This window comes from Hydra viridissima, unplaced genomic scaffold (genome assembly GCF_058129835.1).
Source record: "Hydra viridissima isolate aposymbiotic clone 2 unplaced genomic scaffold, HvirCarnegie_v1 scaffold_10, whole genome shotgun sequence".
Classification (NCBI taxonomy): Eukaryota; Metazoa; Cnidaria; class Hydrozoa; order Anthoathecata; family Hydridae; genus Hydra; species Hydra viridissima.
In genome coordinates, this window is record NW_028324309.1 from 10,669,838 (window position 1) to 10,683,776 (window position 13,939).

Here is a 13,939-nt window from a genome sequence, read left to right on the forward strand (position 1 = left end):
TGATTAATCTTGACGAACTCTCTCAAAAAAAAAAAGGTAAAAAAAAAATGAATAGTAATGGCTTTTTCTTAAAATACTTTTAAAAAGAAACTTCGTAAAAAAAAAAAGGCTTCCGAAAAAAAGATCATTCTAAGCAAAAGTTGAAGAATCGTTTTTAAGGAAGTTTTTTTGCATTTAAATGATCTTATTAAAACTTTCTGATGCTTCATCCGCATGAGTTTTAACAGGGACATGAAACAAAAAAATGGAGGAAAGGATTTTAAACATCGATGCAAATACCATCAGAGTTCTTTAGATTTTAACAATCTAGTCCTTTCTTTTGCGTTAGTTCAATTCATTTAAATGTAAAAATACTGTTTCCTTAAGACTCAAAAGTTAACGAAAAAGCTGAAAAAGTTAACAAAATATTCTTTCAAATACAAGTTTGAAAAATACTTTTGTTTGACTGACTTATTAATGAAAATCAACTCACAAATCTAAATTTTATTCAGAGAAATTTGGTGGTAATAAACAAAAAAATTTTAACAACTTCTCTACCTCATGCTCTCTTAGACAAAATAATCAAAGAAGAAGAACATCTTGCGTTAAAAATTTTTTATCGTTTATTCATAATTTTCAGTTAGAAGATGCTTTGATTTCCTCAGAACGTTTTCCAGGTCGAGGGCGATTTTCGCGTTTTCCACCTCGCGGTGCATAATCTTGGAAGTCTTCGTCTACGTTTTGAATAGAGTTTCTGTCAATCGATGATTGATAAAAGTTTCGCACGTCTTGAAGCAAACGCGCTTCATCAGCTGTAACTTTGGCAACCTTTGCAATATACTCGTCAAATCTGTCAAACAGATCGTATTGATCAGAAGCATCGCGATTTGGCAAGGCCCCAACAAGTGTAATTAAAACAAAGCACCCAATTAGAGCTGAATGCACCATGTTTGTGATTTTACGATTCGAAATGATGGATGACACAGTTGAAACGCTTTTTATGTTAAACATCTAAAGAAACCGATACAAGATGGTTTTTCTATTTTAAAAAAACAGGGTGTCAAGGAAAAACTATTTGCGTGGTAAACAAAATAAAAATATCTTTTTTAGCCTCTTAAAATTGAAGAAATATTTCAGCGATAACGTGATTAAGCCCCCTCAATTTTTTAATTATAAAAATTTGTTAGCCCTTATCACCAAACGGGAAACAGATGTGAGGCTAGGTTTGTTGAAAATGTTGAAACAATTAAGCGCTTCTTTTTTTGTTCGAACTTGAAAGAAGCTTATCAGATTGAACACGTTGTCACATATGGTAATCATTTGGTTCGCACCAGTCAAAATGTTTGAAATGAGGAAAAACTGCTTACTTTTTTAACTTTACATTACAAAAAATATACTTCTAATTTAATGTCAAAAAATTGGCTGCTTGATATCTACTTTTTTTAAATAAATACACCGAAATTTACAGTTAATAAGAAAGAACTAAGGACTTCAAATTATTTATCTTTGTGTTATTTATTTTATTTATCTTTGCTTTTAAGCGATACTCTACTTCCTTTTGTGATATATTTTGTGATACTTAGTAGCACTATTTTCTGGTTTTAAATTCTAAATTTATAAAAACTTGTCGGAAGAAACAACGTTAAATTTTTATAACAATTTTACTGAGAGAATATTTTTTTTTTACATTTTTTTACTTGTAAAGTCTTTTGAACTGGAGGAGAAATAAAAAAAAAAAAAAAGAAAGAAAGAAAGAAATAACACGTAAAATGTAAGGAAAAAGTAGAATTTTCGGGATTAAGATAAACTTTTCATGAAAAAATTTGCAAAAAATCATCAAAATAAAGTCTTATAAAAAATTTAAAAATGAAAACATAACGTTGATTTAAAATTCTTTGGGACGGAAGGGTAGGACTGCACGTGTCCTTCCTCCCCCTTTCCGCAGATTCAAATCAACACCTTTAACTACTTGCTTATAAACTGAATTACAAAATTAAAAATAAAATTAAAAACATTCGCCAGCAGTGCACAGTGAGTCAGAAAACTGAAAATACAGCAAAAGTTATGTAACCATCAGATGTAAACATGCGATACATTAATATTATGGTTTTTTGGATCAGAAAATTTTTTGTTAAAAGTTAATTTACGACAAAAAAAAAATTGAAACAAATTTGAATTAATTTGTGACAAAAATAAATTTGTGAAAAAAAGAAACTTGATGTAAATTTGCATTATTATTTACTTGATAAAATCGAAACTAAGTTTTGCCAAAAAAACAAAATATTATAAAGTACTAGGTTGTAAAATCGTTTTGTGTATTTGTTATGTACTTTTGTAAATTTAAAATGAAAGACAAATAAACGACTATCACTTCAGTTAGTTTTAGAAGAATCCTTGAAAGTTACGTAAAAGAAGCGCCACAGCGGTGACTTTTTTTCCATTAAGTTCGATAATATTTCAATGACTGCTTTATACTATGATAAACTGTTTAATACTATAATTTAAACCAAAATAGTGGTTCAAAAAGTTTTGTAGTGTTGCTACAGATACGTCTGGAGAGTTTAGATGAACATTTTACACCTATCTTTAGCTTGAACTATCCAGGAAATTTTTGTGTAAAAGAACTATTTTTGCGTCTACCCAGAGGTTTAAGAGTTCTTAAATGTTTAAGCAATTTATTGTGATAGACAAGTAAATTAATATGAGTTGATACTTAGGTATTTTTATTATACTTAGGTAAGTTAGACTAAACTATAGTTTAAAAGTGTAAAAGCTTACAAGAAATTAAAACCTAGTAGTTTATCTAAGATAATGCATTTAATGCTTATCAATTGAGTTTGTTAGCAACTTTTCTAAAGAATTTAGAATTTGTTTTTAGCAACACCTTTCCGATAAAAAAACGTTGGACAGTTATTAACAGGTGAATGAGTTATATATTTGTTTTTTGTTTTTCAGCATTCCTTTGGGCGGTATAACAATTTTTAACTGGAATACCCTTCGAATCAGAGAATAAAATTTACAACCAAACTTTATGTTAATGAATTCAATAAAAAAAGTGCTTGAAAAATTTCCCAAGTTGGACTCTTTGATCGCTATCATAAGTTTTTAAAGTTGGGCGAAGGCTATGTGGAAGTCTCTATTACTTTTCGACTGTTAAACTTAATTATGAGATTTGGTGCCATCATTATTTTGAATACTGGTACCTATCCCCATAATTTTAGCATTAATCAAAAAATGTTTTCATGAGTATTTATTAAAAAAAAAGATTTCAAATGAAGGCAAAACAGAAGGTCAAGCATTTTGTCTCGTTTTGATGCCGAAAAAAAGTACTAGTCTATTTCAATTTAACTTTTTATATCAGTTTTTTTTATTATAAAAAAATCCAAACGACCATTTAAACGACTTTGTAGGACTCATTTGGCTAGCTAAATTTGACTGTGACTACAGAACTCCGACACCAATTTCACAGCCCTGGGTAAGAAGAATGAATATGGCTTTTTTTTTACAAATTTAGTGACAATATTTCACTGGGTTTCTAATACCCTTACCGGAAAATTCATTGAAGAATTCGTTTCTACAGCAGTGGTTTATCATGGAAGATATGTTGATGGCACAAAGAAAACGTGAGAGCTAAGGATCCATTTACAGTAATGAGCTGGTCAGCAAAAATTTAAAAGTTTAACTACTGCATTCTTTTGAGATGCAATGGGCTTTTTGCTTATATTTAATCTTGCACACAAAGAGTTATTTGTAAATGTTTGATGTTAGCTCAATTGCAAGACGCATGCATACCACGGCGATCTTTCGTATATAGATTTTCCTAATATCCGTGGATCTGGAAATTACCAAATAGTGAAACAACTCCATGTAACCTATTTAAAATGTTTTATACAATGCGAATTCACCTAACTTTGTAAACAAAAACTTGTGCGTTATACAGTCAGAACGTTGTTCTTTTGTTTTCAAAAAAAAAAATGTTGTTTTGACGAAACCATGCAAATAAAATTCACTTTTAAGATTATCGACGTTCGGGGGCAGATTACCGACGTTCGGGGGCATTTAAAAATACACACTAAGGAACAAAGGAATTTTGATTTTTTTTTTGACAATTAGGAAAAGTAAGACCTGTTTTATTAAGAAAAGTAGAAAGAGAAAGGTTTGTTATTTTTGTTATGTAGAATTTACTATTTAAAAAATCAGTCTTTTTTTACAACTTTTAACCGAATGTGTCAAGAGATTCCAGGTCTGCAAAATTATTTAACTTTAAAGAAATAATTGCGTGTCTGTATTTTGTTCAAATAAATAACAAAATAATTTCTTTCTGTATTTTGTTTCGTTTTATAAAACTTGGTGTTTTTACTGTTTCTTTCTTTAATCTGAAGTAAATTTCTGATATCGCCAGAAAATAATCAGACTCAAATCGCAAACGAAGTTTACAAAAATGAAATTATTTTCTATAATTTCAAAGTAAGTGAAGAGAAAATAAGGTTATGGTTCTTCAAGCTGTAATAGTATAACTGGAATTAATTAACTAATAGTAGTTAATAGTTCTTCTTGTTTAGATGAAAAAGTTATTATGGGATAGTGTAGTGAATATTGGAGTATCTGTTGAAGAATTTTATTCAGGGTCTTATAAATGCAATAAAGGCTACAGTGCACTCCGGAAAATTATAACTGAAAGTAATCAGTTTGATTGTTTTTGCAATGTTTTAGAGTCAGGAAATGGTCAGCCAATGTTTGAATGCGTTTTAAAAAATGGTGAAGATAAAATTGGTATGTCTTTGTCTGTGAATCCGAGGATCACAAGTTATGGATTAAAAAACTTTCAAATGCAAACTTGGTGTTTACAGATTATAAGCGAATTTGTGCTCAGCACTAGCCTAAAGATGCAGAATTTAAAAAAGTCAAAGGTAGTAGTTTTGTTCCAGTGCATCCTCCATCAGTCTTTAAAGGTATACCAGTGTCTTGTATTCCAATAGTGTCTAGAAAACGAGATGTCACTGGGTTAATGTGCTCTGAAAGAAATAGTTTACCTGATGAGTTCGAAAACTTTAAAAAAATGGAAGCTATTCAATTTAATTCAATTGTAAAAAATTTGAAGTCAATGATAAATAACTGTGAAGAAAAATTTTATTTTTTTGAAAAAGAAAAAAAAATATTTTTAATATCATATGAACATTGTGGACCAGTACCAAAGTTTTCAATATATATAACTTTAGAAGATTCTGGAGATATTTATTTTCATTTTTAAACAAAGGAGTTATTAAATATTATTCTCAACTGGAGAATGGTGTTAGTTATGTTATTAATAATGAAACAGATTCTAAGCGAGCAAGTTATATTAGGCATCAAGTCACCAAAACCAATTGAACGACAAAATTATGGATTAGTTCTCAAAGTTTTTTGTGATGAAACAGTTGCAGCATTACGTGTAAAAATTCCTGAAGCTAAAGATACTGCACTTTTTATTGAAACAGTTGTCAAGTGATGGCTTATTGTCAACAGTAAAGCAAAAGGTCTATATATTAGATTAAATAATATTCGAAGAAAGCCTATTGCTTCAGTCAATGATTAGCAAATAGATTTCTTAGAGAACTATATTTCTTATTTTGCTGAAAATTTGAAATGCGTAAATTGAAAATTAAGAGAGAAAAAGTTAACAATGGATACTGTGATTGCTTTGCAAAAAACTTTTAAAAGATTAGCAAGCTGTGCCAAGTATTTGTTGAATTGCGGTGTATCTTATGTATTGCTAGGACAAATGCAATCAGATGCACTAGAAAAACAGTTTAGGAAATATCAGCAAGGGTCAGGTGGCACATATCTGATAACTGTGCAAAAATGTTATTCAAAAATTTAGAATCGACAAAACTTGTAATTTGATAGAGGAGCAAGCAGATTTTACAATATTTCCTCCTGCTCACCACCATTGTGATAACTGTGAACTTGATGTGTAGTTTAATATGTAAATATGTGAAAGTTGTGAGGTTCAGTTGCCAAATGAATGCAAAAAAGGGCTTTTATATATTGCAGGTTTTATTGCTTACAAACTTCCGGAATTACATTCAATTTTAGAAGAAACCTTTGATATGTTTCAAGAAAATGGAACTTTGATTAGTTCTTTGAACAGGGGAAGACTAAGAGAACCTTCTGACTATTTAGTCTACTTTGTTATTTATTGTTTTTTTATATTTGAAGTGATACTTGTGAATAAAGTTTCACCATTGCTGTGCAAGAGAGGATTAATTGACATTTTTATTAACTGCAATAGTAAATATCAATTGCTTGTTCGAAGTGTTAAAAAAGTTTGCTGCATTTTAGCAAACATTTTTTTAAACAATTAGTGTAAAAAACACTCTGAAGATTTTGGGAAGGAATTTTTAATAAAACAAGCAAAACTTTCAACTTCAAAATAAAAATACTTTGAGTTAAAAAAAAGTCAAAATAATTTTAATAAAATAAAGTTAACATATTTGTTTGTTTTTATCAAAAAATTTATTATTTGTATTACAAATGTTAAACAGCTAAAATAAACATATAGTATAAAAATGATTTAGTCATTTTTATAACTATATGTTTACTCTTTAAATTTTTATTTTAATTAACTTATTTATAAACGTAAAAAAAAATTTCTACAATATTTGCTTCCGAAATTTAATCAAAATGTTTTGTCCTAATAAAGCTCTTTATTTGTTTCTGAAGTTTGTTTACAAAAGCAAGGATAAAAAATAATTTTAACCGTAAAAAAGTCGGCCTTCGCTAATTTTACGGAAAATGAGCTGTTGTGGCCTGTTTGAGAAGGCCTTGAAAGTACGGAATGAAAAATCTTATAAAAATAAGACCGAATGATAAAACACGGACGATCTCGAAAAATTTACTAATAAGTCAAATAGAAGATCGCCGTGTACTGTGAAAATCTAATTATTTTTCTGGTTAACAAAAAATATGATCTCAATGACAGAGTTTTTGCTGAGAATAATGGTATTCAGTATTTTGAAACAAAAGGTATTTTTTAACGCGACTTGCCAATGAGAGTAAAATCCGTTGTGAGCGCCATTATTGACAAATCGGTGAAGAATGGAACGTCCATTTACGAGGACAATATTTTTGTCAATAAAAGTTTGCACTGTGCATAGGAGCATACTCTAAGACCTTACAACACATCCCCAGAAATTTATTTTTTTGATTATCATCAAAAAACATTTCCTTGTTCAAAGAATGTAAAGAAAACTTTTTTTAGTGGGAGCCTGGGGAAAATTCACATATTTTAGGGGAGTGCCCAGAAATTTTATTGTTTAAGATAGGTAACTAAGAGGCATGGAGCATATTCAAATTTCTAGTATGTTGGTACTGGTGTCGAATGAAGATGACTTGTAAAAAATTAGGGCAATTGGAGCTAAACCAAACTCGCCCCGACCCCTAACTGCCCCCTTCCTAGAACTACGTCTCCTTTAATCATTGATTTTTTTTTGTCCTGTTATAAACTAGATCAAGATTCATCGACAGATTTCAATTTTTATCAAAAAATCTCTTTTCATTTAAGATTTATAACCATGCAAAGCTTAAAATTACCTTCAATTACCCCCTAAAACAACTTTAAATGATCTTAATTTTTAAACGAAAAATTATTTCTTGATATAATTTGAAATCTGTTGACGAGTTTTGATCTAGTTTAACATAAAACAAACAGAAAAATTGAAAAGGGTTTTAGGAACCTTATTCTAAGAGGGGATTCGGCGGATCATTTCGAACACCACAAAATCATGCCCACGCCCCTGTATTTAGATTTTCAGAATTGTTTGTGATAGACATCAATTTTTCTTTTAAAGTATTTTAAAAAGTTTGTTTTACATTGAAATTTACAGGCGGATATGTAATTTTCATTATTTTCTCTTTTCATTTTTATTGATATAAAAACAAAACGAAGCAACCTTTAGTCATTAGCAATTATTAAAAGGTAGCAGTTGCTAATTGTTAATAGTTGCATAATAACTCCACACACCCGTTGACATACGAACTGAAAGCATGTTTGTGGCCATTATATTGACACTTAATTGATATGACCGATATATCATGCCAATATTTTCAATCTATATCAGAAGCTTTTATCTGAAATGCCAAAACATGCAAAAGAACATGTTGATTTTGTCAAAAAGTTTTGCATTTGCTGTTTCAGAAAAGGCAAGGATTTAAAACCAACGAATAATGCTAAAACAACTTATTTAAATCTAAATAAAAAGAAAAATAACTACTCAAACCTGAGGCTTCTACCAAGTTCTTATTGTAGATTAGTCTTTGTACATACATAAGAAATATATTCTGGAAAAACTATATTTTGGAAAGGTTATTCAGCAGATAACCCTGACCTTCCTACCATGCTTTGCTCAAAATGTAGAAAAAAGCTTGCAGGAACTGATCTTTACTTCACTATGTAGCCGTGTTATGAAGGTAATTATAGCTATATTGATGTTTAATTTACTTTTGTTAAAATTTAGTTACGTTATTTTAGATATATAGTTGCTATACAAATGCTATAAAACTTAGACCTGAATACCAGAGTTATCAGAGGGAGAAAATGTGAATGTTTTATTTGTAAAAATGGGCGCAAATCAAAAATGGACGTATATATGCAAGTATAAAATTAACTTTATATATATATATAAGCAAGTGTAAAATTAACTTCTATAAAAAATAACACTATAGAATAAAGAAAAAGCCTTTGAAATAATTTTAAAAAAGTACAGAAAATATATCAGAAGTAAGTAAATAATAATACACTTTTATGAACTAGTGTTTAGACCTATAGCTTAATAAGTAAATTATAATACATACATAAATGTAAAACAACCAAAACTAACTATTGACTGTTTTCTATTCTGATTTGCTTCAGTGTTGACATCTTACAATGCTTAGAGTGCAAGTTGTTTTAAACAATAATAGAAATTGTTATAGATGTAATTAAGTACTTTATTACTTCTGACATTTTTTTCAAAGAAATTAAACATTTTTCAGTCCTTGGTTGAAGTTGGCAATACAAAACTTAAATAGAATACAAAGTGATGTTGAAGCTTAATGTCTCCGTTGTTTGTTTGCATTAACATTAATGTAAACAAACACCGCTCTAATGTTTATTTATTACAATAATCCTAATGTTAATAAAAACTATTGTTTTGGTTATTGCTAACTAAGGTTTAATAAGCGATCCCTTTTGAACACGTGACTTTTAGTACTCCAAAATAGTCTTTGTTAAACTTTATATATACATAATTTAACCCTTAAATGCATGATTTTTTTTAAAAATGTCAGAAAAAATCATATATATGTATTTTGATATGTATAACCGTTAAAAAAAAATTTCGAAAATGATATTTCACTTTTGATATCTTATTTTATCTTATATAATTTTAATATTTTGATATTTTAAACTAATTATAAAAGCGTTGTATATGTGTTAAATAAATATGTTGCATTTCTGCAACACTATGCATTTAAGGGTTAATATACATAAAATTTTCTTAATTGCAAGAATTTTTCACTAATCTTTGTTTTTCGCAGTCCGATTTTTAAAAGCATAAAATTTAAAAACAGAAAATCTATTACTTTGTTATGCCAATATGAAATTTCATTTCATCCCAACTAGATAAATTATTAATTCGAAAATAAAGTCTACATTAAAATGTAAAAAAAAAAAAAAAAAAAAAAAAAAAAAAAAATTAAATATTAAATTAAATATCGTATAAAAAATATAATATCAAATATAAATATCAAAATCAGATATAATAAATATAATAATAAATATAACATTAACAAATTGAAATTAAATATCAATATAAAAAATTAAATATCAAATAATTATGATGGATTTAATTAAGCATCGACGTTTAGTTTTTCGGTTTTTAAAGAATAACGTACCGCGACTCGGGGTGATTTTACACCGAGTTTTTCACAGAAATATTCATATAGTACATTTATAAACATTTTAAATGTATATATTGATTTCTTAGCCATCTGTAATAAAAAACAAACTTTTGATAAGATAAAATATAAACACAACAAATAACAAAGAATATATAACTTTAAATGATTTTACGACTTTCATTTGGTGACACTGGATCATTTATTTGGTGATACTAATAAAACAGGGGACTTCTAAATACATTTGTTAATTAAAACAACAAAACTTTTAGTTAAATACTCAGCTTCAAAATGATGTGTTGAAAGCTGTAATTATAACATAACTTTCTGTATATGTTTAACAATATCGGGTAATTTAATTTCTTGTAACAAATCAATTAAATTTCCAATAGAGAAATAAGGATTTATTAGTCCTATGTACTCCAATAATTTTTCTGCAGGAAAAGGTTCTCTCTCTAAAGATTGTAATGTATTCTTATCAATATCTAACCGAAAGGCAACATTTTTCCAAGATCCTTCATTCAACTTTAAAGCTATGTTATGTATATTAATAAATCCAATTCTACTTAGTTTTAAATTTGATTTTTGAGGTTGCCATATGGAAACGTCTTTATCTTGCAAAGAATAAGTGCTAAAATTTAAAACAACTCTTTCCTCTGAAAAAAAAAAAAAAAAAAAAAAAAAAGATTAGTTAATTAAATATACAATGCAAAACTTGAATGCATGAAACTGAATAGATTTTATACACTGTTCAAAAAAATGACTTCCCACACAACATTTCTGACCTAAAGAAACCCTCTAGGTTGACCCCAAAATCAACCATTGATGTCCAGGGGAGAAAATTGCATTTTTTAATTTTTGCTATCAATGACAAAGCATAAAAAAATTAAGTCAGAAATTTTAATAACTTTTTCCTTTAATAGCTCATGATAACATTAGGGACAGAAAGTACAATGCTAAAATATTACTCGCCATTAAGAAAACAAAGAAAACTGTTTAATGTACAAAGACTAATCTACAATAAGAACTTGGTAGAAGCCTCAACAAAAGACAGAGTTGCTGCTGAGACAGTTGCAGCATCAGCTATTTTTTCATCTCTTATTTCTCCACATGAAACAGTATGACCAAACAAGCACAAGGAGGCCGCCCATTTCTAGTCCTTTCAGGTAATATATATCTTTGAAAAATGATTATGACTTTTTAAAAATTTAGAGTTTAGCAATCTTTCTCAAATTTGGTACTTTATTTACTATAAAAAGAGTACCAAATGTTTCCTCTACCTACAAATGCCTCTTTCCAGGAAAACATTACCTTGCAGCTGAAGACTTTGCAAAAGTTTAAGTCTACACTTGCCTCTTAAGTTCTGGAGTCGAAAAATTGTGTTAACCTTGAACAGTGTGCTGAAGAACAAAATTGTAGAAAAAAAAATTTGCATCTAACTTGTATTAGTGCAAAATTACTTCTGAAACAAAACTTTCTCAAACGAGAAATTTCACAAGATCAAGATCATTGATGAAGGATCATTTAGGTAAACATGGATCTGCAACAACCTACTGAACAAGTGAAAAAAAAAATTTCTGATTAATCAGACCTCAAAAGATTCAAGTGTAAAACATCGTCTTTTAATTGCTATTTGCAAAGAACTTCCAGAAACCTATGGGAATGTCAAACCAACTTGTTCAAGTGAATTAAATCAGCTTTTTCTTGTCTTGTGATACGAAACTTGCAAACATTATATGTGAAATTCAGTCTCATCCTAGTTTACACTACTCTACTTGGTGTGATGTTGATGCAAAGAGCCTTAGGAGCTATGGAGCTCCTATAACATTTGGTTCTGTCAAGACAAAACTATGAAGCATTTGTCTTTCTGGTGGTAACAGCAAAAATGCAGTTCTTGAGTGTTGTTTTGGGAATAAGCTTGACAAAGCCTATTCTGACTTGTAATAGTTATTCTAATATGTAGAATTTTTGCTTTAGCTATAAGAATTTTCTCATCCTTTATTACAATATATCATCAAGTGTTTATGAAGGAAAATATACTTTGGAATCACAAAAATTCCAAATTCATTATTTTTACTTTAGTATTAATAGCAAAAATTTTAAAGACAATTTTCTCTTTTTGAAACTAATCGCTGATTTGGAGTTAACATTTTTTGATTCTCTAGGTATGTACTATCACACTCCAGAGGGTTTCTCATGGTCAGAAAGATTAAATAGGAATTCATTTTTTGGAACAGTAGATAAAGTGATTTTATAATGTGAAACATGAGAACTAAAAGTAAAGTAAAAACTCACCAAAAAGTTTGTATTCAACTCTTTCAACTATTTCCTTCGGAGGTAAACATTTTAATTCTGTTACTGATATTCTTCTAAACCCTAAGTGCTTTTGGCAAAGGTGTGTACTAAACATTCGCATTTTTTCTTCATTAACATCTTCTGCCCAAATATGAAGAACATTTTCAGAAGGATAATTAAGAATATCATTTAAAAAACTAGTTTTATAAGCTGTTGTCCAAATAATTTCAAGTAATGCTATAGATATGACTAAAATAAGACTAATTTTTCGCTCTTTATAATCCTTCAATCCCATAGAAATTATAGTTTCTACTTGCTGACCAGTTTTTATAATTAACACCTCAAATGTTACTTTAGATTTACCAACTCTGAAAGATTTCTCAAGAAAATCAATAATTTCAGGCTCCTTACCAGAATGAAGTACAGCAACTAAAATGGAAAATCTTGGCAATTAAACTTCTTATTATAACTTCTTAAAAATAATAAATACTATCAGTAGGAGGCTGTTAAGACAAACTAATAAGTAAAGAGAAAAACCAGTGGGAGAAGCAACATTAACAAACTATAATTTTTAGCCTAAAATTATATATATAATGAGTTATTTTGAATATTTGATTGTTTATTTGATAAGCAGGAGGATATTAAAACATTTCCAATAAAACAATCCGAATTCCCAAACTTTCATAGATTTAAAAACAGTAATTTTAAGAATAACTGTATTTATGCAAGAAGTTTCTTAACTAGTTTTAACTAATTTAACATAATTTAAGGTCAAGTTATTGACCAATATTTATATTAAGTACTTAGTACTTTATACTACGGACTTATCAACATTTTTAAGTTTGATTTATTACCTTACCTACAATTGACATCTAAGAATTTGTAAAACTCCCATTTACTTTTATATGTGCTCCACTTAAACCCAGTGCATTTTAAGGCGTTCTAGGGAAATTACCTGATACAGTAGTTTCACGAAGTCACAAAAATATAAAGTCTGGAAACAAAGACCGTTTTCATTGTTCAACCGCTTTATGTTAAAATTTGTATCAACGACCCGGTAAAGGTGCACAAAAAAACTTTCACGTAATTCTCCTTGTGATTCTAAAGCTTGGTTTCCAATAGTTGTAGAAATGTCGTACAACAATCGTGCAACATTCGTTTGATTTGCTGTGCGGTAAATTGTTGTACAACGCAATGTTTCCATTGCATTGAATTAGCGCAAAGAATTTTCAAAAAAACAGTGTAAACAAACAAAAAATGGCCTTCATAAAAAAAAATCTCTTTCTAAATTATCGACTTTTTGTTATACTTTTAATTATAAGTGACTAGTGGATACACATAAAATGAAATCGAGTTGACAAACTGACATATGAAAAAATCAAAACTTTAAATAGCTGGCACTGCCTAATCTGTACAAAAACATTTCTTCCTTTCTCTAATATTTCTGATCTTGAGTTTTCTACCACACTTGCAGGAAAGTAATTGAAATCTAACCACGTTAAAAATTTATCTGATAATCTAAATTTGAAAAAGCTTTTTAGGGACCTCAATGACTCATCTTACACTTCAATCAACTGCAAACATGTAGATGTTCCTATGTACAATGAGTTATCCCCAATGGATCCATTCGGAACTCCGTCTCGTCGGATTTTTCTCGGTTTTTCGGAGTTTCGGAGTTCGAGAGAAATCGAGAAACCTCGACGGAACTTCGACGAGGTTTTTAGAAAATATCAATTTTTACTCGTAAAAT

At 28.8% G+C, this 13,939-nt stretch overlaps 2 protein-coding genes and 1 pseudogene across 3 annotated transcripts; 1 reads left to right on the forward strand and 2 right to left on the reverse strand.

The window, feature by feature from the left end:
* Nucleotides 1-468: 468 nt before the first annotated feature.
* LOC149883101 (uncharacterized) lies at nt 469-969 on the reverse strand. Its single transcript, XM_090100289.1, has one exon. It carries the CDS (start codon nt 925-927, stop codon nt 616-618), a length of 312 nt encoding a protein of 103 aa, XP_089956415.1. The 5' UTR covers nt 928-969; the 3' UTR covers nt 469-615.
* Nucleotides 469-13,282, reverse strand: LOC149883100 (uncharacterized). 2 transcript variants are annotated; one of them, XM_090100288.1, is made up of 4 exons: nt 13,145-13,282; nt 12,190-12,618; nt 8,238-10,550; nt 469-990 (listed from the first exon to the last, which is right to left on the reverse strand). In XM_090100288.1, exons 2-3 carry the CDS (start codon nt 12,482-12,484, stop codon nt 10,207-10,209), a joined length of 639 nt encoding a protein of 212 aa, XP_089956414.1. In that variant the 5' UTR covers nt 12,485-12,618; nt 13,145-13,282; the 3' UTR covers nt 469-990; nt 8,238-10,206. The 2 variants fall into 2 exon arrangements, with proteins under 2 accessions (XP_089956414.1, XP_089956413.1); XM_090100287.1 differs by having other exon boundaries at nt 13,049-13,206.
* On the forward strand, nt 4,766-6,214 carry LOC149883102 (uncharacterized; annotated as a pseudogene).
* Nucleotides 13,283-13,939: the final 657 nt, after the last annotated feature.